Source organism: Plecotus auritus (assembly GCF_963455305.1).
Source record: "Plecotus auritus genome assembly, chromosome: 7".
Taxonomy (NCBI): domain Eukaryota; kingdom Metazoa; phylum Chordata; class Mammalia; order Chiroptera; family Vespertilionidae; genus Plecotus; species Plecotus auritus.
In genome coordinates, this window is record NC_137774.1 from 42949036 (window position 1) to 42964532 (window position 15497).

General features: G+C 45.3%; 1 protein-coding gene across 1 annotated transcript; it reads right to left on the reverse strand.

The window, feature by feature from the left end:
* Positions 1-1041: 1041 nt before the first annotated feature.
* Positions 1042-3624, reverse strand: GP1BA (glycoprotein Ib platelet subunit alpha; the record flags this gene model as incomplete). The annotated part of the gene is made up of 2 exons (XM_080679567.1): positions 3424-3624; positions 1042-3186 (listed from the first exon to the last, which is right to left on the reverse strand). The coding sequence occupies exon 2, from the start codon at positions 3178-3180 to the stop codon at positions 1042-1044; it is 2139 nt and encodes a 712-aa protein (XP_080535693.1). The 5' UTR covers positions 3181-3186; positions 3424-3624.
* Positions 3625-15497: the final 11873 nt, after the last annotated feature.

The window sequence follows — 15497 nt, forward strand, 5'->3', positions numbered from 1 at the left end:
GAGTAGAAAACACTATTCAGGAAAACCCACACCTTTCCTCTGTCCCACTCACCTGAACAGCACAGGAAAGCTGCGTTTCTGAGGCTGCAGGTGAGAGCAAGCACCCACCTTCACTCGTAGTTCTGCGGGCCACAGACAGGCCTTGGTGGTGTTACTAACCTCCAGGGAAACGTATGGTTCTTGATCTGGAACTGGTGCTTGGGGTGGCCTCGAGGGTGGTCACCCCTGGAGGAGACAAGTAAGCACCCCAAGCAGGGAAGTGCAATCTAAGGCTAGATCTTTTGGGGTGAGTAGTGCAACTAGATAGGGGGTAGTTGGAGCCTTGTGAATGCCAGCCACTCTCCCTCTCCAAAAGAACTTAATTATTCTTTTTGAAATTATTTTTTATTATACAAATAATATGATGATAGAAAATGCCAAGCAGAGGAAAGGAAAACCATATTTATACCACCCCAAGACAATCAGGGTTCACATCTTGATAAATCTCTTCAAATTTTCAATACACAGATAAATGTGGGGGCCACTCTTCTATTTTAAAAGCAATACTTTTATTGATTTTTTTTTTTTTTTTTTTTGAGAGAGAGGAATAGAGAGGTAGAAACATCAATCATCGATCGGCTGCCTCCTGCATGCCCCACACGGGATTGAGCCCACAACCCAGGCATATGCCCTGACCAGGAATTGAACCATTACCTCTTGGTTTGTAGGACGATGCTCAATCGCTAAGCCACACCAGCCAGGCTCTATTCTGTTTTTTATTTGCTTTTTCCTAAAACTTCCCCAAAGTGGTAATAACCTAGTGGTCTGACACCCCCTCCTACATCCAATGCTTTTTTCTATGAACCACCCAACTCCATCTCACTTCCTCTCCTGGCTTACTGGTTTTGAGGTTATGTTCCTGTGGTATGAAGGGGAGGCTTCTGATAAAAAAGTAATTAAGACCTCCCCCTGACCCTGTGATTTTCACTAGCCCCCACCCCCCCACTAGATCCCAATAAGAAAACCCATCAGAGCCTCTCAAAGTCCCCAAATCACCCAACCTCAGAGGCTGTGGCCAGAGTACCTAATGCCCACTGTACCCAGCAGGTCCTGACCACGACCCAGACTCAGGGCTGAGGGCCGCCGTCCTACCACCAGAGGCCCCACACGGCCATTAGGCCGGATCCACAGGAAGAGGCTGGAGCGGAAAGTTGGGAATGATCCTTGGAGGAAAAGCAGCCAGGCCCGGGGCACAGCCACTTGCCTTCCCCTCTGCAGCTCCAGATGTGTGGTGTGCTTGGCTGTGGTCAGGGCAACAGGCTGGCCAAAGTCCAGGGGCTGTGCTTTCATGTGCCGGACCCAGATCAGCAGCAGGATGAGGACCACAGAAGCAAACAGGAGCCAGAGGAGACCCAAGGTGTAGAAGCCCAGGGGAAGGAGACAGCAAAAATCGGGGTTGAGAAAAGGGTCATTTCTGGAGCTATCCACATTCCCTTGAGCCAATCCTTGGACCTTGATGAGGTTGTCAAAGTCAGAGATGATTGTTGTGGATTCTAAGGGAGGGAGGGAGGTGGGTTCTGTGGTGGTTAATGTGGTCAGTTCTGAGGTGGTCTGGAGTGTGGTGGGTTCTGAGGTGGTTGGTGTTGTGGTTTCTGGGGTGCTCGGGGTTGTGATGGGTTTTGGGGTGGTCAGGGTTGTGGGTTCTGGGGTTGTGGGTTCTGGGGTGGTCAGGATTGTGGTGGGTTCTGGGGTAGTCGGGGCTGTGGTGGGCTCTGGGGTAGTCGGGGCTGTGGTGGGCTCTGGGGCAGTCGGGGCTGTGGAGGGCTCTGGGGCAGTCGGGGCTGTGGTGGGCTCTGGGGTAGTCGGGGCTGTGGTGGGCTCTGGGGCAGTCGGGGCTGTGGAGGGCTCTGGGGCAGTCGGGGCTGTGGTGGGCTCTGGGGCAGTCGGGGCTGTGGTGGGCTCTGGGGCAGTCGGGGCTGTGGTGGGCTCTGGGGCAGTCGGGGCTGTGGTGGGCTCTGGGGCAGTCGGGGCTGTGGTGGGCTCTGGGGTAGTCGGGGCTGTGGTGGGCTCTGGAGTGGTCCAGGTTGTGGTGGTTTCAGTCGTGGGTTTGGGAGTGTGGGAGAATGTAATTGATTCTAACGTGGTTGGAAATGTGGTCTGTTTCTTAGTGGACTCAGGGGTTGTCGGCAAGTAGTGCACTTGGCTGTCTGGAGAAGCAGTAGATTCTGAGTAAAGTAGGCCCCAGTGAGTTGTATGGGCTTTGGTGTTGGTGACCACAGCCCTTATGGTAGGCACCTTCTCACTCGTAGGGTCCTCGTCATAGTCATCATAGTCCTCTGTGCCATCCCCACCTTTGAGAGGCGCGCAGTCCTTCCCGAAGTAGGCAGAGACGGGTGTTTTGAGATTGACACATCGCACGCTCTCCACATTGGGAGTCATGGCCTTGTTATCCACACCCTCCTTCCATAAGTAGACACTGTCGGCATTCTGTCGCAGCCAGCGACTGAAATAAAGGATGTTGCAGTCGCAGAACCAGGGGTTGCTGTGGAGAAAAGCAAAAGGCAGAAGGCGGTCTCCAAAGAAGCCCTCTGGTATTGTACGCAGCCAGTTTCCTTGGAGGTAGAGGGTGTCAAGCTCCTCCAACCCATCCAGGAGCTCAAGGGGCAGCTCCGTCAACTGGTTTTCGGCTAGATTGAGCTTCCTCAGCTGGGTTGTGGACGCCAGGAGCCGGGGTGGCAGAATCTTCAGCTTGTTGCCACGCAGGGAGAGCTCATGGAGGTGGCTCAGGCCATCCAGGGCACCCGGAGACAATGAGGTCAGCTTGTTGAAGGAGGCGTCCAGGGTAGTGAGTGCTGGCAGAGTCTGTCCTAGCGAGGGCAGGCTTGTCAACTTGTTGCGGGGTATCTCCAGGGTCTCCAGCAGGGGTAGTTTCACATCAGCCTGCAGTTCAGTCAGTTGGCTGTCACCCAGATGCAGCTGAGTAAGGCTAGTCAGAGGCTCCAGGGACACCATGGAGAAGGTGTGCAGGGGGTTCTCACCCAGGCGGAGGATGGTGGTGTCTGCCGGCAAATCTGAAGGCAGCGCCTTCAGACCCTGATTATCACAGTTCACTTCCACCTGGCTGGCCACTCTGGAGACCTCACAGGTGGGAACGGGGTGTGAAAGGCTCAGAAGCAGGAGCAGCAAGAGGAGGAGAGGCATGAGGACCTGTGGGCAAAGGGAGTTTGAGTGGGTACCTCACTGGCCCCAACATTATTCCCCCAGGCCCTAGCCCTCGCTGAAGCCTCCAGAATCCTTCCCAGAAACTTGGCTCCCACACCTCCCAACCCCAAGCCACTCTCCTCTCCCGCCCTTGTCCCCCAAAGCCTTAATTGCCTGCTCCAGGTCCTTGGCTCTCATCCCTCCCTCAGACTCCCTCCCCTTAAAGCCCAAACCCCAGCTTACGGGCAGGCAGAAAAACCTCCGAAGGCACAGAGCTTCTTCCAGGGTGTGACTGGATCCTTCTTTCTTCCAGCTCTAGGGAGGGCCTGGGCAGGGGCAGGAAGGGAATGGGGATGGGAGGAAGTGCCAACCTGATAGGGACTTCTGTGACCCAGTGAACAGTCTCCCTCCCGGACACAGGCCCTTATCACCCCCTTCCACAGCTTTCCCCCAAGCCCTCTTTTTGGCTCTACTCTCTCCCACTTTCCTTCTACATCAGGGAGATTGGGAGTGGACGTCTTTAACCACCACCCTCATCCAGCTTTTAGAAACCCCTCCAGCTGCCACTCTCACTTCCCCTTCACAGCTACATCGTTAGAGTTGCCTAATTTTAACCCTCACCTCCCTCTGCCTTCTCACCTAACTCTAGGCTGGTTTCACCCCTCCATTGGTTCAGCATTCTTGCCAAGGTTGCCAGTGCCCCCAACCCCTCTACAACCACTGGACACTTCTCCATTATGATCTTACTTATTTTCCACAGCCTGCATACTCACGGTCACACCCACCTTGAGACTCATAATACTAATTTTCCTGGTTTTCTCTTACTTTTCCGGCTAGCCCTTCCCCATCTCCTTTGTGGATTCTTCTTCCTCTGTCCTTCATGAAAATTAACCAGCCCCCAGACTTTGGTTCTTTGGGCCTCTTTTTTTCTTCTTTTTTTTATACTATACAAACACCTGAGATTATCCTTGTCCATTCTCTTGCATTCAACTACCACTTGTACTCCAGTGACTTAAAATTTTATCTCTAGCCCAGACCTCTCTCTTGAGACCCAAACACATATATCCCACTGCCTTTTGGATTTCTGGAGTGTCCCAAAGACACTAGAACAATGTGTTCAAAACAGAGCTCATCATCTCTCTCCAAGAAGCTTATCCTCCCGTGTTGTCCAGCCTGGTGAATGGTACTATTATGCATTGATTTGTCTACTAGCGATTTTCAACCGTTTTCATTTCATGGCACACATAAACTAATTACTAAAATTCTGCAGCACACCAAAAAATACATTTTTTGCTGATCTGACAAAAAAATAGGTATAACTTTGATTGATTTACCAAAAATAATAATAATAATAATGGTAATTACCTACCCTTTTTGCTCCAAAGTGACTTTTTAAAAAGTCAAGTGCCATAAAAAAAAAAAAAAAAAAAAGCCAGGTGCCTATATTTGTATATAAGGATTTCTGATATCAAAATATAACCAATCAGTTGCAACCTTATTATGCAACGTGATCAACAAGATGCAACTCTATTATATGACATATATTTATGGTTCAAGATGGCATTCACACTGGACTGCTATTGTGTTGGCTGTTATTTATTTATTTATTTATTTATTTATTTTTCAAAATAACATCATTTTTATTTATTTTTAATATATTTTTATTGATTTTAGAGGAAGGGAAAGGGAGAGAGATAGAAACATCGATGACAGAGAAACATGAGTTGACACTCAACTACTGAGCCACACCGGCCAGGCTGTTGTCATTTTTCTGTTTGTTTTGTTTGTTTTTTTGTTAATCCTCACCCAAGGATATTTTTCCATTGATTTTAGAGAGAGTGTTAGAGAGGGTAAGGGACAGAGAGAAAGAAACATCAATGTGTCTCTTTCACATCTATCAGCTGCCTCCTGCGTGTGCCCCGACTGGGCTGGGGATCGAGCCTGCAACCGAGGTACAATGCTTCACTGGAATTGAATGTGAGATCCTTCAATCCATGGGCTGATGCTCTAACTACTGAGCCAAACCAGGCAGGGCTGTTGTCATTTTTAAAAATTTGACAGTCTAAGGGAAAAGAGGTCAGGGCCCCTGACTAAATAGCCAGGTATTGCATGTTTTAAAAATTATTGCAGCACACTAGTGTGCCGCAGCATACTGGTTGAAAATCACTGGTCTGGCCCAGCCAGTGTGGCTCAGTGGTTGAGAGTCGACCCATGAACCAAGAGGTCACTGGTTCGATTCCCAGTCAGGGCACATGCCTGGGTTTCAGGCTTAATCCCCAGTAGGGGGTGTGCAGGAGGCAGCTGATCGATGTTTCTTTATCACTGATGTTTCTATCTACCCTTCTCCCTTCTTCTTCTCTCTCTCAAATCAATAAAAACATATTTTTTAAAATTGCTGGTCTGGCCCTGGCTTGTTAGAGTGTCATCCTGATATACCAAGATTGTGGATTTGTGTTCCAGTTTGGGCACGTACAAAAAGCAACCAAAGAATGCATCATAAATGGAACAACAAACTGATGTTCCCCTCTCCCTTCCTCTCTCTAAAAACAATAAATTTTAAAAAATAAAGAAAATTGCTAGTCTTAGATACAAAAAAAGAACGAAAGATGCCCTGGCTGGTGTGGCTCAGTTGGTTGGACGTCATCTCCTGCACTGAACCGTTGCCAGTTCAATTCCTGGTCAGAGCACATGCCTGAGTTGTGAGCTCGATCCCCAATGGGGGACATGCAGGAGGCAGCTGATTAATGTTTCACTCTCACATCAATGTGTCTTTCTCTCCCTCTCTCTCCAAATAATATTGATTTAAAAAGTTTTTTAAAAAAATAAAGAAGCTGAGCCGAGGCCGGTTTGGCTCAGTGGATGGAGCGTCGGCTTGCGGACTGAAGGGTCCCGGGTTCGATTCCGGTCGGGGGCATGTGCCTTGGTTGCGGGCACATCCCCAGTGCGGGGTGTGCAGGAGGCAGCTGGTCGATGTTTCTCTCTCATCGATGTTTCTAGCTCTCTGTCCCTCTCCCTTCCTCTCTGTAAAATATCAATAAAATATATTAAAAAAGAAAGAAAGAAAGAAAGAAAGAAAGAAAGAAAGAAAGAAAGAAAGAAAAAGAAAAGAACAAAAACAAAGACAAAATGAGCCCTAGCCGGTTTGGCTCAGTGTATAGCGTCGGCCTGCAGACCGAAGGGTCCCGGGTTCGATTCTGGTCAAGGGCACATACCTCAGTTGCAGGCTCCTTCCCCGGCCCAGGCCCTGGTTGGGGTGCATGCAGGAGGCAACCAATCAATGTGTTTCTCTCACATCAATATTTCACTCTTCCACTCTCTCAAAAAATCAATGGAAAAATATCCTTGAGTGAGGATTAAAAAAAAAAAAAGACAAAATAAAACAAAAGCCCAAAGGGAGAAAGAGAACAACAGAAAGAAAGAAAATGCTGGTCTAGCTATTCAATCAATACAAACAAAATCCCTGATAGTTATCCTTAACTCCTCCCCTCCCTCATCCCCACATCCAACTTGTCACCAAGTTCCATTGATTTTACCTCCTAATCGCTCTCAAATCCACTTTTTTTTCTTTTCCTACTGCCACCATTCCTAGTCCAGGGTGCTATCTTCTCTCTACTGCTTCATCGCAACAGCCTCCCTCCCATCTGGTGTCCTAGCTTTCTGACTTCCCTTTCTCCCATTCTCCACTGGAGCTGTCTTTCAGAACTTCAGATTTGCTCAAATACTTCACAGCTTACTCATCAATGGCTCTTTACAGGAGGAAGTCTGAGACCCCTAACATGACCTGTAGAGTCCTGTGCCTACCTCACCAGCCCCATCTCTTAACACTAGACCATTTTCTTTCTTGTGCCTGGGCTCTCTTATCTCATCTCCTTCTGCGCAACTCTTACTTATATGGAAAGTTCCAGTCCAGAATTCCTTCATCCAGAAAACCTTTTAGGACTTGCCAACATCAGGTTAGGTGCCTATTTCAGAGATTCAGCCACCATTTCCTAATGATTAACATGTCCTACCGACTATACCCCAGAAAGGGCCTGAGCCTGCCTTTGTCTACTTGCCATTGGTGACTGGACAAGGGGTGCACACGAGCCAGATGCAGTCAGTCCGCAGTCTTGCCATTTATATATTTGCCAGCTGCAAAAAGTATTTGAAAATGTGGAGAAAAGGATACAGCAAACAGCAGGAAGTGAGGTAGAAAGTTGTATATAGAGAGATTACAATGTGGAATAAGGCCCTAAGGCTGTTGGTTTTTGCTGCATTAGTAATAGGGCTTATAGTTGTAAGCAGCAGCAGATGATCTGGTTAATTTAGGCGGAAAGGAATTTATTAAAAATACACTGGCTACTTTACAGATTTGTCAGTGAGAGCTAGAGAACCAAACTTGGAACTGTAGCCCGTGCTCAGAACTAGGCTGCAGAACCAGTCCGGTGAGCAAAGCGCTGCTCCTGCTGCAAGACCGGGTCATTGAAGCTCCACTGCTCCAGCTGCCGAGCCAGGACTCAGTGTTTTCACAACCTCCCGCTGCAGAGAGCGAGGATTCTGTGCCACTCTACTCCTTTGTGATAGTAACTCCTGAATCAACATCTGGGGTGACCTGATTGATCATGTGCCTGTGACTCAGTGGGTCAGTGAAAGCAAGTATCTGCTATTTCCAGCGTTTGTAATAGGAGCCAAGTTCTGCTTCTCCAAGGATTCATAAGTTGAAGGATTTTTGCAGTCATAGGTAAGAGATTCATGTGCTTGGGCACCTGCTGAAATGATCCTATATTTTATTTTCTTCACATGTGAATGTCCTTAATTTTTTCCAATTTTGCATCTTTGAATGCTTGGGATGAACCTTATTTGGCCATTCCAAATTATTTTTTTTAGTATAATTCTAGGTCAGGTTGCTCACATTTTATTTAAAACTTTTACATCTACATTAGAAAATAAGAGTGGTCCAGGTTGATGTCAGCATCATGACTAAGACGACTCCATTGTTGCTCCACTTAAACTTGCAACAAGTCATACAACTATAACTCAATAAAGGTTCCCTTGCTTAACACACACACACACACCTGGAAGATTCAGGACATCAGAGGGTGGCGTTTTGAAACGGGGAGTAGGGGAAGTGGCACGGGGGGAAGGACGGGACAGTGGGCATGATGCAGTTCAGCATCCACTGCGACTCCCGCAGGGTGGTAGCAGAGGAGGAGTCAGGGTGCGGCCCTTCTCTGATGGTCTGGAGCATAAGAGGAGAAGAAGTAGTTTCTCACTTGCAAAAGGCCATCTCTCTTCTCCTTTCCCCATCATGGCAGAGCCAGGCAGAGATGGCTGGGAAGCTTAAAACAACAGAACAGTGCTGACAGCCATTACTGGCAGGGGGATGTAGCTGCAAGACTGCTAATTTACCTCCCCTGCCCACACGCCCTGGCAGAGCCTGGTAAAGAAAACTGAGATGACCTAAGCACCACAGCAAAAAGAAAGTAACCCATCCATCAACCTGCTGAATTGTTGAGAGCAAACAGTATCTAAACAAGAAAAAAGTTCATTTCTTCCATGCGCAGACAGAGAAGCAAACCATTAAATACCATAAACAATGAAGGTAACAGAAAGAAAATAAGTCCCCAGAAACCAAACTCAACGTTATGGAAGATGATGATTCAAATGACAAGGAATTTAAGATCGCAGTTATGAAGAAGCTCGGTGTTATACAGAGAAAGACAGTTCAGTGATCTTTACTAAAGAGATTGAAACTATAAGAGAGAACCAAAAAGAAATTCTGGAGCTGAAGAATTCAATAAAGGAGAAGAGGAATACACTAGAGAACACTGAAAATGGAGCAGATCAGAGGGAAGAGTGAACATGAAGATAAAAACTTATAAGTAAAAAACAAAAACAACAACCTATAAAGTGACTCAAGAGGGAGAAGAAAGAGAACTAAGAGGTTGTTGTTGATTTTTTTTAGTTGTTTTTTTTAATGAAAGAACTCTATGAAAACTATCTGACTAAATTAGAAAGAGCAACATAAGGATAATAGGTATACCAAAAGGAGAAGAGAGGGAGATGGGAACACAGAACTTAGTGAAAGAAATACTTGATGAGAACTTCCCAAGCTTATGGAAAGAACTGGACTTTAGAATAGAGGAAGCTCACAGACCAAAGCTAAAAGAACTTCTCCAGGTCACATTTTATTCAAACTGTCAAAATTAATCTTCTGCCCTATGCGGACAGAAGAAGATGGCATCTGCAGGCCAGGAAGAGACTCTCGCCAGGAGCCCATGGCATGCACCCTGACCTGGGACTTCCCGTCTCCAGAATATTCAGAACAAATATCTGTTGTTTAAGTCGGCCATGTGCGTGGTATTTTGTGAGGTAATTTTCTACCTCTGGATGGTATTATTAAAATTAATTTAAAGGCAAATGCATATAAGAATTGGGTATTCTAAAATTCTCAGAAATATAGAAACTAACTCAAATGTTTTTAAAGTTCACGTGATCTGCCCAGCTGGGTGTGGCTGAGCAGTTGAGCATCGACCCAGGAACTAAGAGGTCACTGGCTTGATTCCTGGTCAGGGCATATGCCCAGGTTGTGGCCTTGGTCCCCGGTGGGGGCGTGCAGGAGGCAGCCTAGCAGTGATTCTCTCTCATCATTGATGTTTCTATCTCTCTCTCCCTCTCCTTTCCTCTCTGAAATCAATAAAAAAATATATATTTTAAAAAGTTCATGTGATCTGAAATTAATCCTTAGTAAATAAAAGCTAGCTTAAGTTTATTGGTTTAAGTAAAACAGACATGTCTTTATTATACCTGGGTATAATCCATTTTGTTTGATTGTTTTTACCTGGGTATTATACCTGGGTATAATCCATTTTGTTTGATTGTTTTTACCTATATGCTATTATGTTAGTCATAATAATAGTTATACTTGTTCTTTGGGTTCTTCTATATAGTCCAACTATTTATGATTACTGAACATGTATAAGGTAACTGTTAATACTCTTTTCTTGGCTTATGTAAATATAATACTAGCCTTGCCAGTATGGCTCACTGGATAGAGCGTCGGCCTGCGGACTGAAGGGTCCCGGGTTCGATTCTGGTCAAAGGCTCGATTGGTTGCAGGCTCGATCCCCAGTAGGGGGTGTGCAGGAGGCAGCTGATCGATGTTACTCTCTCATCAGTGTTTCTAACTCTCTATCCCTCTCCCTTCCTTTCTGTAAAAATCAATAAAAAAATATATTTAAAAAAATAATACTAGGTGCCAGATACAGAAAAATGAGACAGAAGGCAAAACTTGGATCATGATAGTTCATAAGATAGAAATGGTTTGGAGTGCTTTATTGCAATGAAGGCCATAGACCAGACTGCCTTCCAATTACCTGTCCCTCCCTTTTGGGGAAATTTTGACCTCAACTATATCCCATAGTTACAGTATTTTGCCATCCCCAATGGTCAACAAAAGACTTCAATATTGACTCCCTAGGAATGAGCCTTCCTAGTGCTGTGAGACCATACTATCTGTCCCAAAGGTTAGTCATCAATGCATCCTTCAGGCTGATTAATGATCAAAAGGGGGGATTGTGGATGAAAAGGGAACTTCTATGGAAAGTAACCCCACAGGCTGATCTAATCATAAATTCCTAACTGGGCAGGACATGGTAGGTAGTTGTGCTCTAGGCCTATAATTTCTTTAGTGAAAGGTTGTTTTGTTTTGTTTTTGTTAATCCTCACCCGAGGATGTTTTTCCACTGATTTTTAGGGAGAGTGGAATGGAGGGGGAGAGACAGAGAGAGAAACATCGATTTGTTGCCTCCCACTGGGGCCGGGGATCAAGCCTGCAACTCTTCAGTCTGCCAGTGGGCTAGTGAAAGGTTTTTAGCCAGCCCTAAAGAGAGCACATAATCTTGTTAACTACCCTATTATTCCAATCCCAACCTTGCTTTCTCCAGTCTTCCTTAGATCACCTCCTGAATTTCAATATACATAAAAGAAGCTGCAAAACTTATTCTCAGGAGTATTTGAGCTCTTGCTCCATGGCATATGTCATCAGTTTGTCTCAAATAGACTCTTATAATTTCAGAAAAGGCTAACAAATGAGAAATCAATAACAAAGAATTATAGAGGCCGCCAGAGGAGACTATAACCTACAAAGGAGACCCCATTAGATTATCATCAATTTTTTAAGCAGAAACATTACAAGACAGGAGAGAGTAGGAGGAATCTTATATAATAAAGAGGGAATATGCAAATTGACCATCACTCCGCCACAAAAGATGGCGGCACCCACAGTAGAGGCGGGGGTTTCCGTAACACAAGATGGCTGCACCCACAGCTGAGGTTGGGTTCCCGTAATGAGCCTTAATGAGCAATCAGCAGGGACCTGAGGCTGCACGCCCCCCAGCCCCTATGGGACTTGACAGGGGACCTCAGGCCATGCCCCCCACCCTGGTGCCAGGCCGGGGGACCTCAGGCCATGCCCCCTGCCTGGCAGGGCTTGATGGGGGACCTCAAGGTGCACCCCCCACCCTGGTGCTGGGCCGGGGGACCTCAGGCTGCTCCCCTCGCCCCCGGCCAGGGGACCTCAGGCCATGCCCCCCTGCCCAGTGGGGCTTGACGGGGGACCTGAGGCTGCACCCCCCTTCTGGTGGAGCTTGATGGGGGACCTGAGGCTGTGCCCCCCCCTCCCAGCATCAGGCCGGGGGACCTGAGGCTATGCCCCCCGCCTGGTGGGGCTTGACCGGGGACCTCAGGCTGCGCCCCCTGCCCTGGTGCCCGGCCAGGGGACTTGAGGCTGCACCCCCTGCCTGGCGGGGCTTGACAAGGATGGGACCCACCGGGTCTAGATCTAGCCCAGTGGAGCGGGGGCTGGCAGGGTCTGGGTCTTATGCAATTTTGAGGTGCACGTGGGTGGGTGGGGACTTGACTCTGGGTCCCATGGTGTGCCCCAGATTCTGACAGGAGGAAGATTTTCATATACATTTTACTAATTTTCTTTCATCTCTGACACTTCTATTATAGAGAAAGGGCAAATAGCAATATTAAAATATTTCCTCTAATTAATCCCCTTTTAATGTGCACAAATTTCGTGCACTGGGCCACTATTATTTATAACATTGAAAGAGAAGAACTATCAGCTAATCATAATATATCCAGCAAAAATCATCCTTTATGCCCTAGCTGGTTTGGCTCAATGGTCAGAGCGTCAGCCCAAGGACTAAAGAGTCATGGGGTTGATTCCATCAAGGGCATGTATCTCGGTTGCAGATTCAATCCCTGGCCCCATGCGGGAGGCAACCAGTCAATGTGTCTCTCACATTGATGTTTCTCTCTCTCTCTGTCTCTCCCCCTCCCTCCACTCTCTCTAAAAAATCAATGGGCCCTAGCTGGTTTGGCTCAGTAGATAGAGCATCGGCCTGCAGATTGAAGGGTCCTGGGTTCAATTCCAGTCAAGGCCATATGCTCAGGTTGCAGGCTCAATCCCCAGCAGGGGGTGTGCAGGAGGCAGCCAATCAATGATTCTCATCATTGATGATTCTCTCTCTCTCCATTCCTCTCTGAAATCAATAAAAATATATTTTAAAAAATGAATGGAAAAAATTTCCTTGGGTGAGGATTAACAAAACAAAATAAAAATTATCGCCCTAACAGCCGTGGGCAAACTACGGCCCGCGGGCCGGATCCGGCTGTTCTATCCAGTTCTCTTGCTCTCCCCTCCGCTCCTTTACTTTGAATTTATATTAGTTCACACAAACACTCCATCCATGCTTTTGTTCCGGCCCTCAGGTTCAGTTTAAGAACCCATTGTGGCCCTCGAGTCAAAAAGTTTACCCACCCCTGCGCCTAACCGGTTTGGCTCAGTGGGTAGAACGTCGGCCTGCGGCTGATTGATGTTTCTCTCTCATCAATGTTTCTAACTCTCTATTTCTCTCCCTTCCTCTCTGTAAAAAATCAATAAAATATTTTTTAAAATAAAGGAAATTGAAACAGCAATCACAAACTCCCCACACAGACACCCAAAAAAGTTCAGGACTAGATGGCTTCACTGGTGAATTCTACCAAACATTCAAAGATTTAATACCACTCTATCTCAACCTATTTTTAAAAATTGAGGAGGAGGAGGATATACTTCCTAACTCATTTTATGAGCCCAACATTATCCTGCACTGTTATTCAACATAGTACTGGAAGTCCTCGCTAGAGAAATTAAACAAGAAAAAGACCAAAAAAAAAAAAAAGGCATCCAAATTGGGAATGAAGAAAACTGTGGCTACTTGCAGATAACATGATTCTATATATAGAGAACTTTAAAGACTAAAAAAAAAAAAAAAAAAAAAGAACTAGTAGAAATCATAAACCAACACTGTAAAGTTGCAGGACACAAGATCAATATACAAAAATTCATTGCACTAACAATGAAACATCAAAAACAGAAATGAAGAAAGTAATCCCAAGTGCAACAAAAGGGATAAAATACCTAGGAATAAACTTAACAAAGAAGGTGAAGGACCGATACCCAGAAAACTGTAAGACATTGTTGAAACTGAAGAAATGGAAAAATATTCCATGTTCATGGACTGGAAGAATTAACATTGTTAAAATAGCCATATTACCTAAAGCAATATGCAGATTTAATGCAATCACTATAAAAACCCCAATAGCATTTTTTTTTACAGAAACAGAACAAAAAAAATTCTCAAATTTGTATGGAAACACAAAAGACCAAAAATAGCCAAAGCAACTAAAAAACAAATAAACAAACAAAACAAAGCCAGAGGTATCACACTCCCTGACTTCAAACTATACTACAAAGCTACAATAATCAAAACAATATGGTATTGGCAGAACTACAGATATCCAGACCAACGGAACAGAATTGAGAGCCCATAGAAATAGAAAACAGACACACAGATATAGAGAATAAGCGGATGCTTGACAAAGCGGAGGGGGATGGAAAATGTTTTTAATTTTATAAAGAATTGAGAGCCCAGCCCTAGATGGTTTGGCTCGGTGGATAGAGCATTGGCCTGTGGACTGAAGGGTCTCAGGTTCGATTCCAGTCAAGGGCATGTGCCTTGGTTGCGGGCACATACCCAGTAGGGAGTGTGCAGGAGGCAGCTGATCAATGTTTCTCTCTCATCGATGTTTCTAACTCTCGATCTCTCTCCCTTCCTCTCTGTAAAAAAATCAATAAAATATCTTAAAAGAAAAAAAGAACTCACAACTCAACAGCAACAAAACAAACAATCCAAATAAAAATTGGCAGAAGATCTCATTGGCAGAAGATCTGAATAGACACTTCTCCAAGGAAGACATACATGTGGCCAACAAATATATTTTTAAAATGTTCAGCATCACTAGTAATAAGGGAAATGCAAATCAAAACCACAGAATACCACCTCACACGGTTAGAATGGCTACTATCAGTAAGACAAGAGATAACAAATGTTGCAGAGGATGTGGAGAAAGGGAACCTTCATATATTGCTGGTGGGAATGTAAACTGGTGCAGCCACTCTGAAAAGCAGTATGGATGCTCCTCAAAAAATTAAGAATAGAGTTAACATATGCCCAGCAATCTCTCTCCTGGGCATCTTCCCAAAATTTTTGAAAATACTTATTTGTAAAGACATATGTACCCCTATGTTCATTGCAGCACTATTTACAATAGCCAAGACGTGGAAATAACAAAAGTGTCCATTAACAAGTGATTGGACAAAGATGTGCTTCATATATAGGATGGAATACTATGTGGCCATAAAAGATGAAATATTGCCATTTGTAACAACGTGGATGGATCTTGGGAGTAGTATGCTAAGTGAAATAAGTCATACAGAAAAGGACAAGAACTGTAATGATTTCATTCATGTAAAATAAAAAACAAAAAGCAATAAATGAAACAAAAAGACAAACTCATAGGTATAGACAACAGAATAGTGTTTACCAGAACGGGGGAGGGAGTAAGGAAGGATGAGATGGGTAAAGGATGTCAAATATATGGTGATAGAAGGAGACGAGACTTTGGGTGGTGAACATACAATATAGCATACACAAATATCATATTATAAAGGTGTATATCTGAAACTTATATAATGTTATTATTAACCAATGTCACCCTAATAAATTTAATTTTTAAAAGTATAGAGCCTCGGCCTAGCCGGTTTTGCTCAGTGGATAGAGTGTTGGCCTGCTAACTGAAAGGTCCCGGGTTCAATTCCTGGTCAGGAGGGCACATGGCCGGGCTGTGGGCTCGATCCCCAGTGGGGGTTTGCAGGAGGCAGCCGATCAATGATTCTCTCTCATCATTGATGTTTCTCTCTCACACTCCTTCTTCCTCTCTGAAAT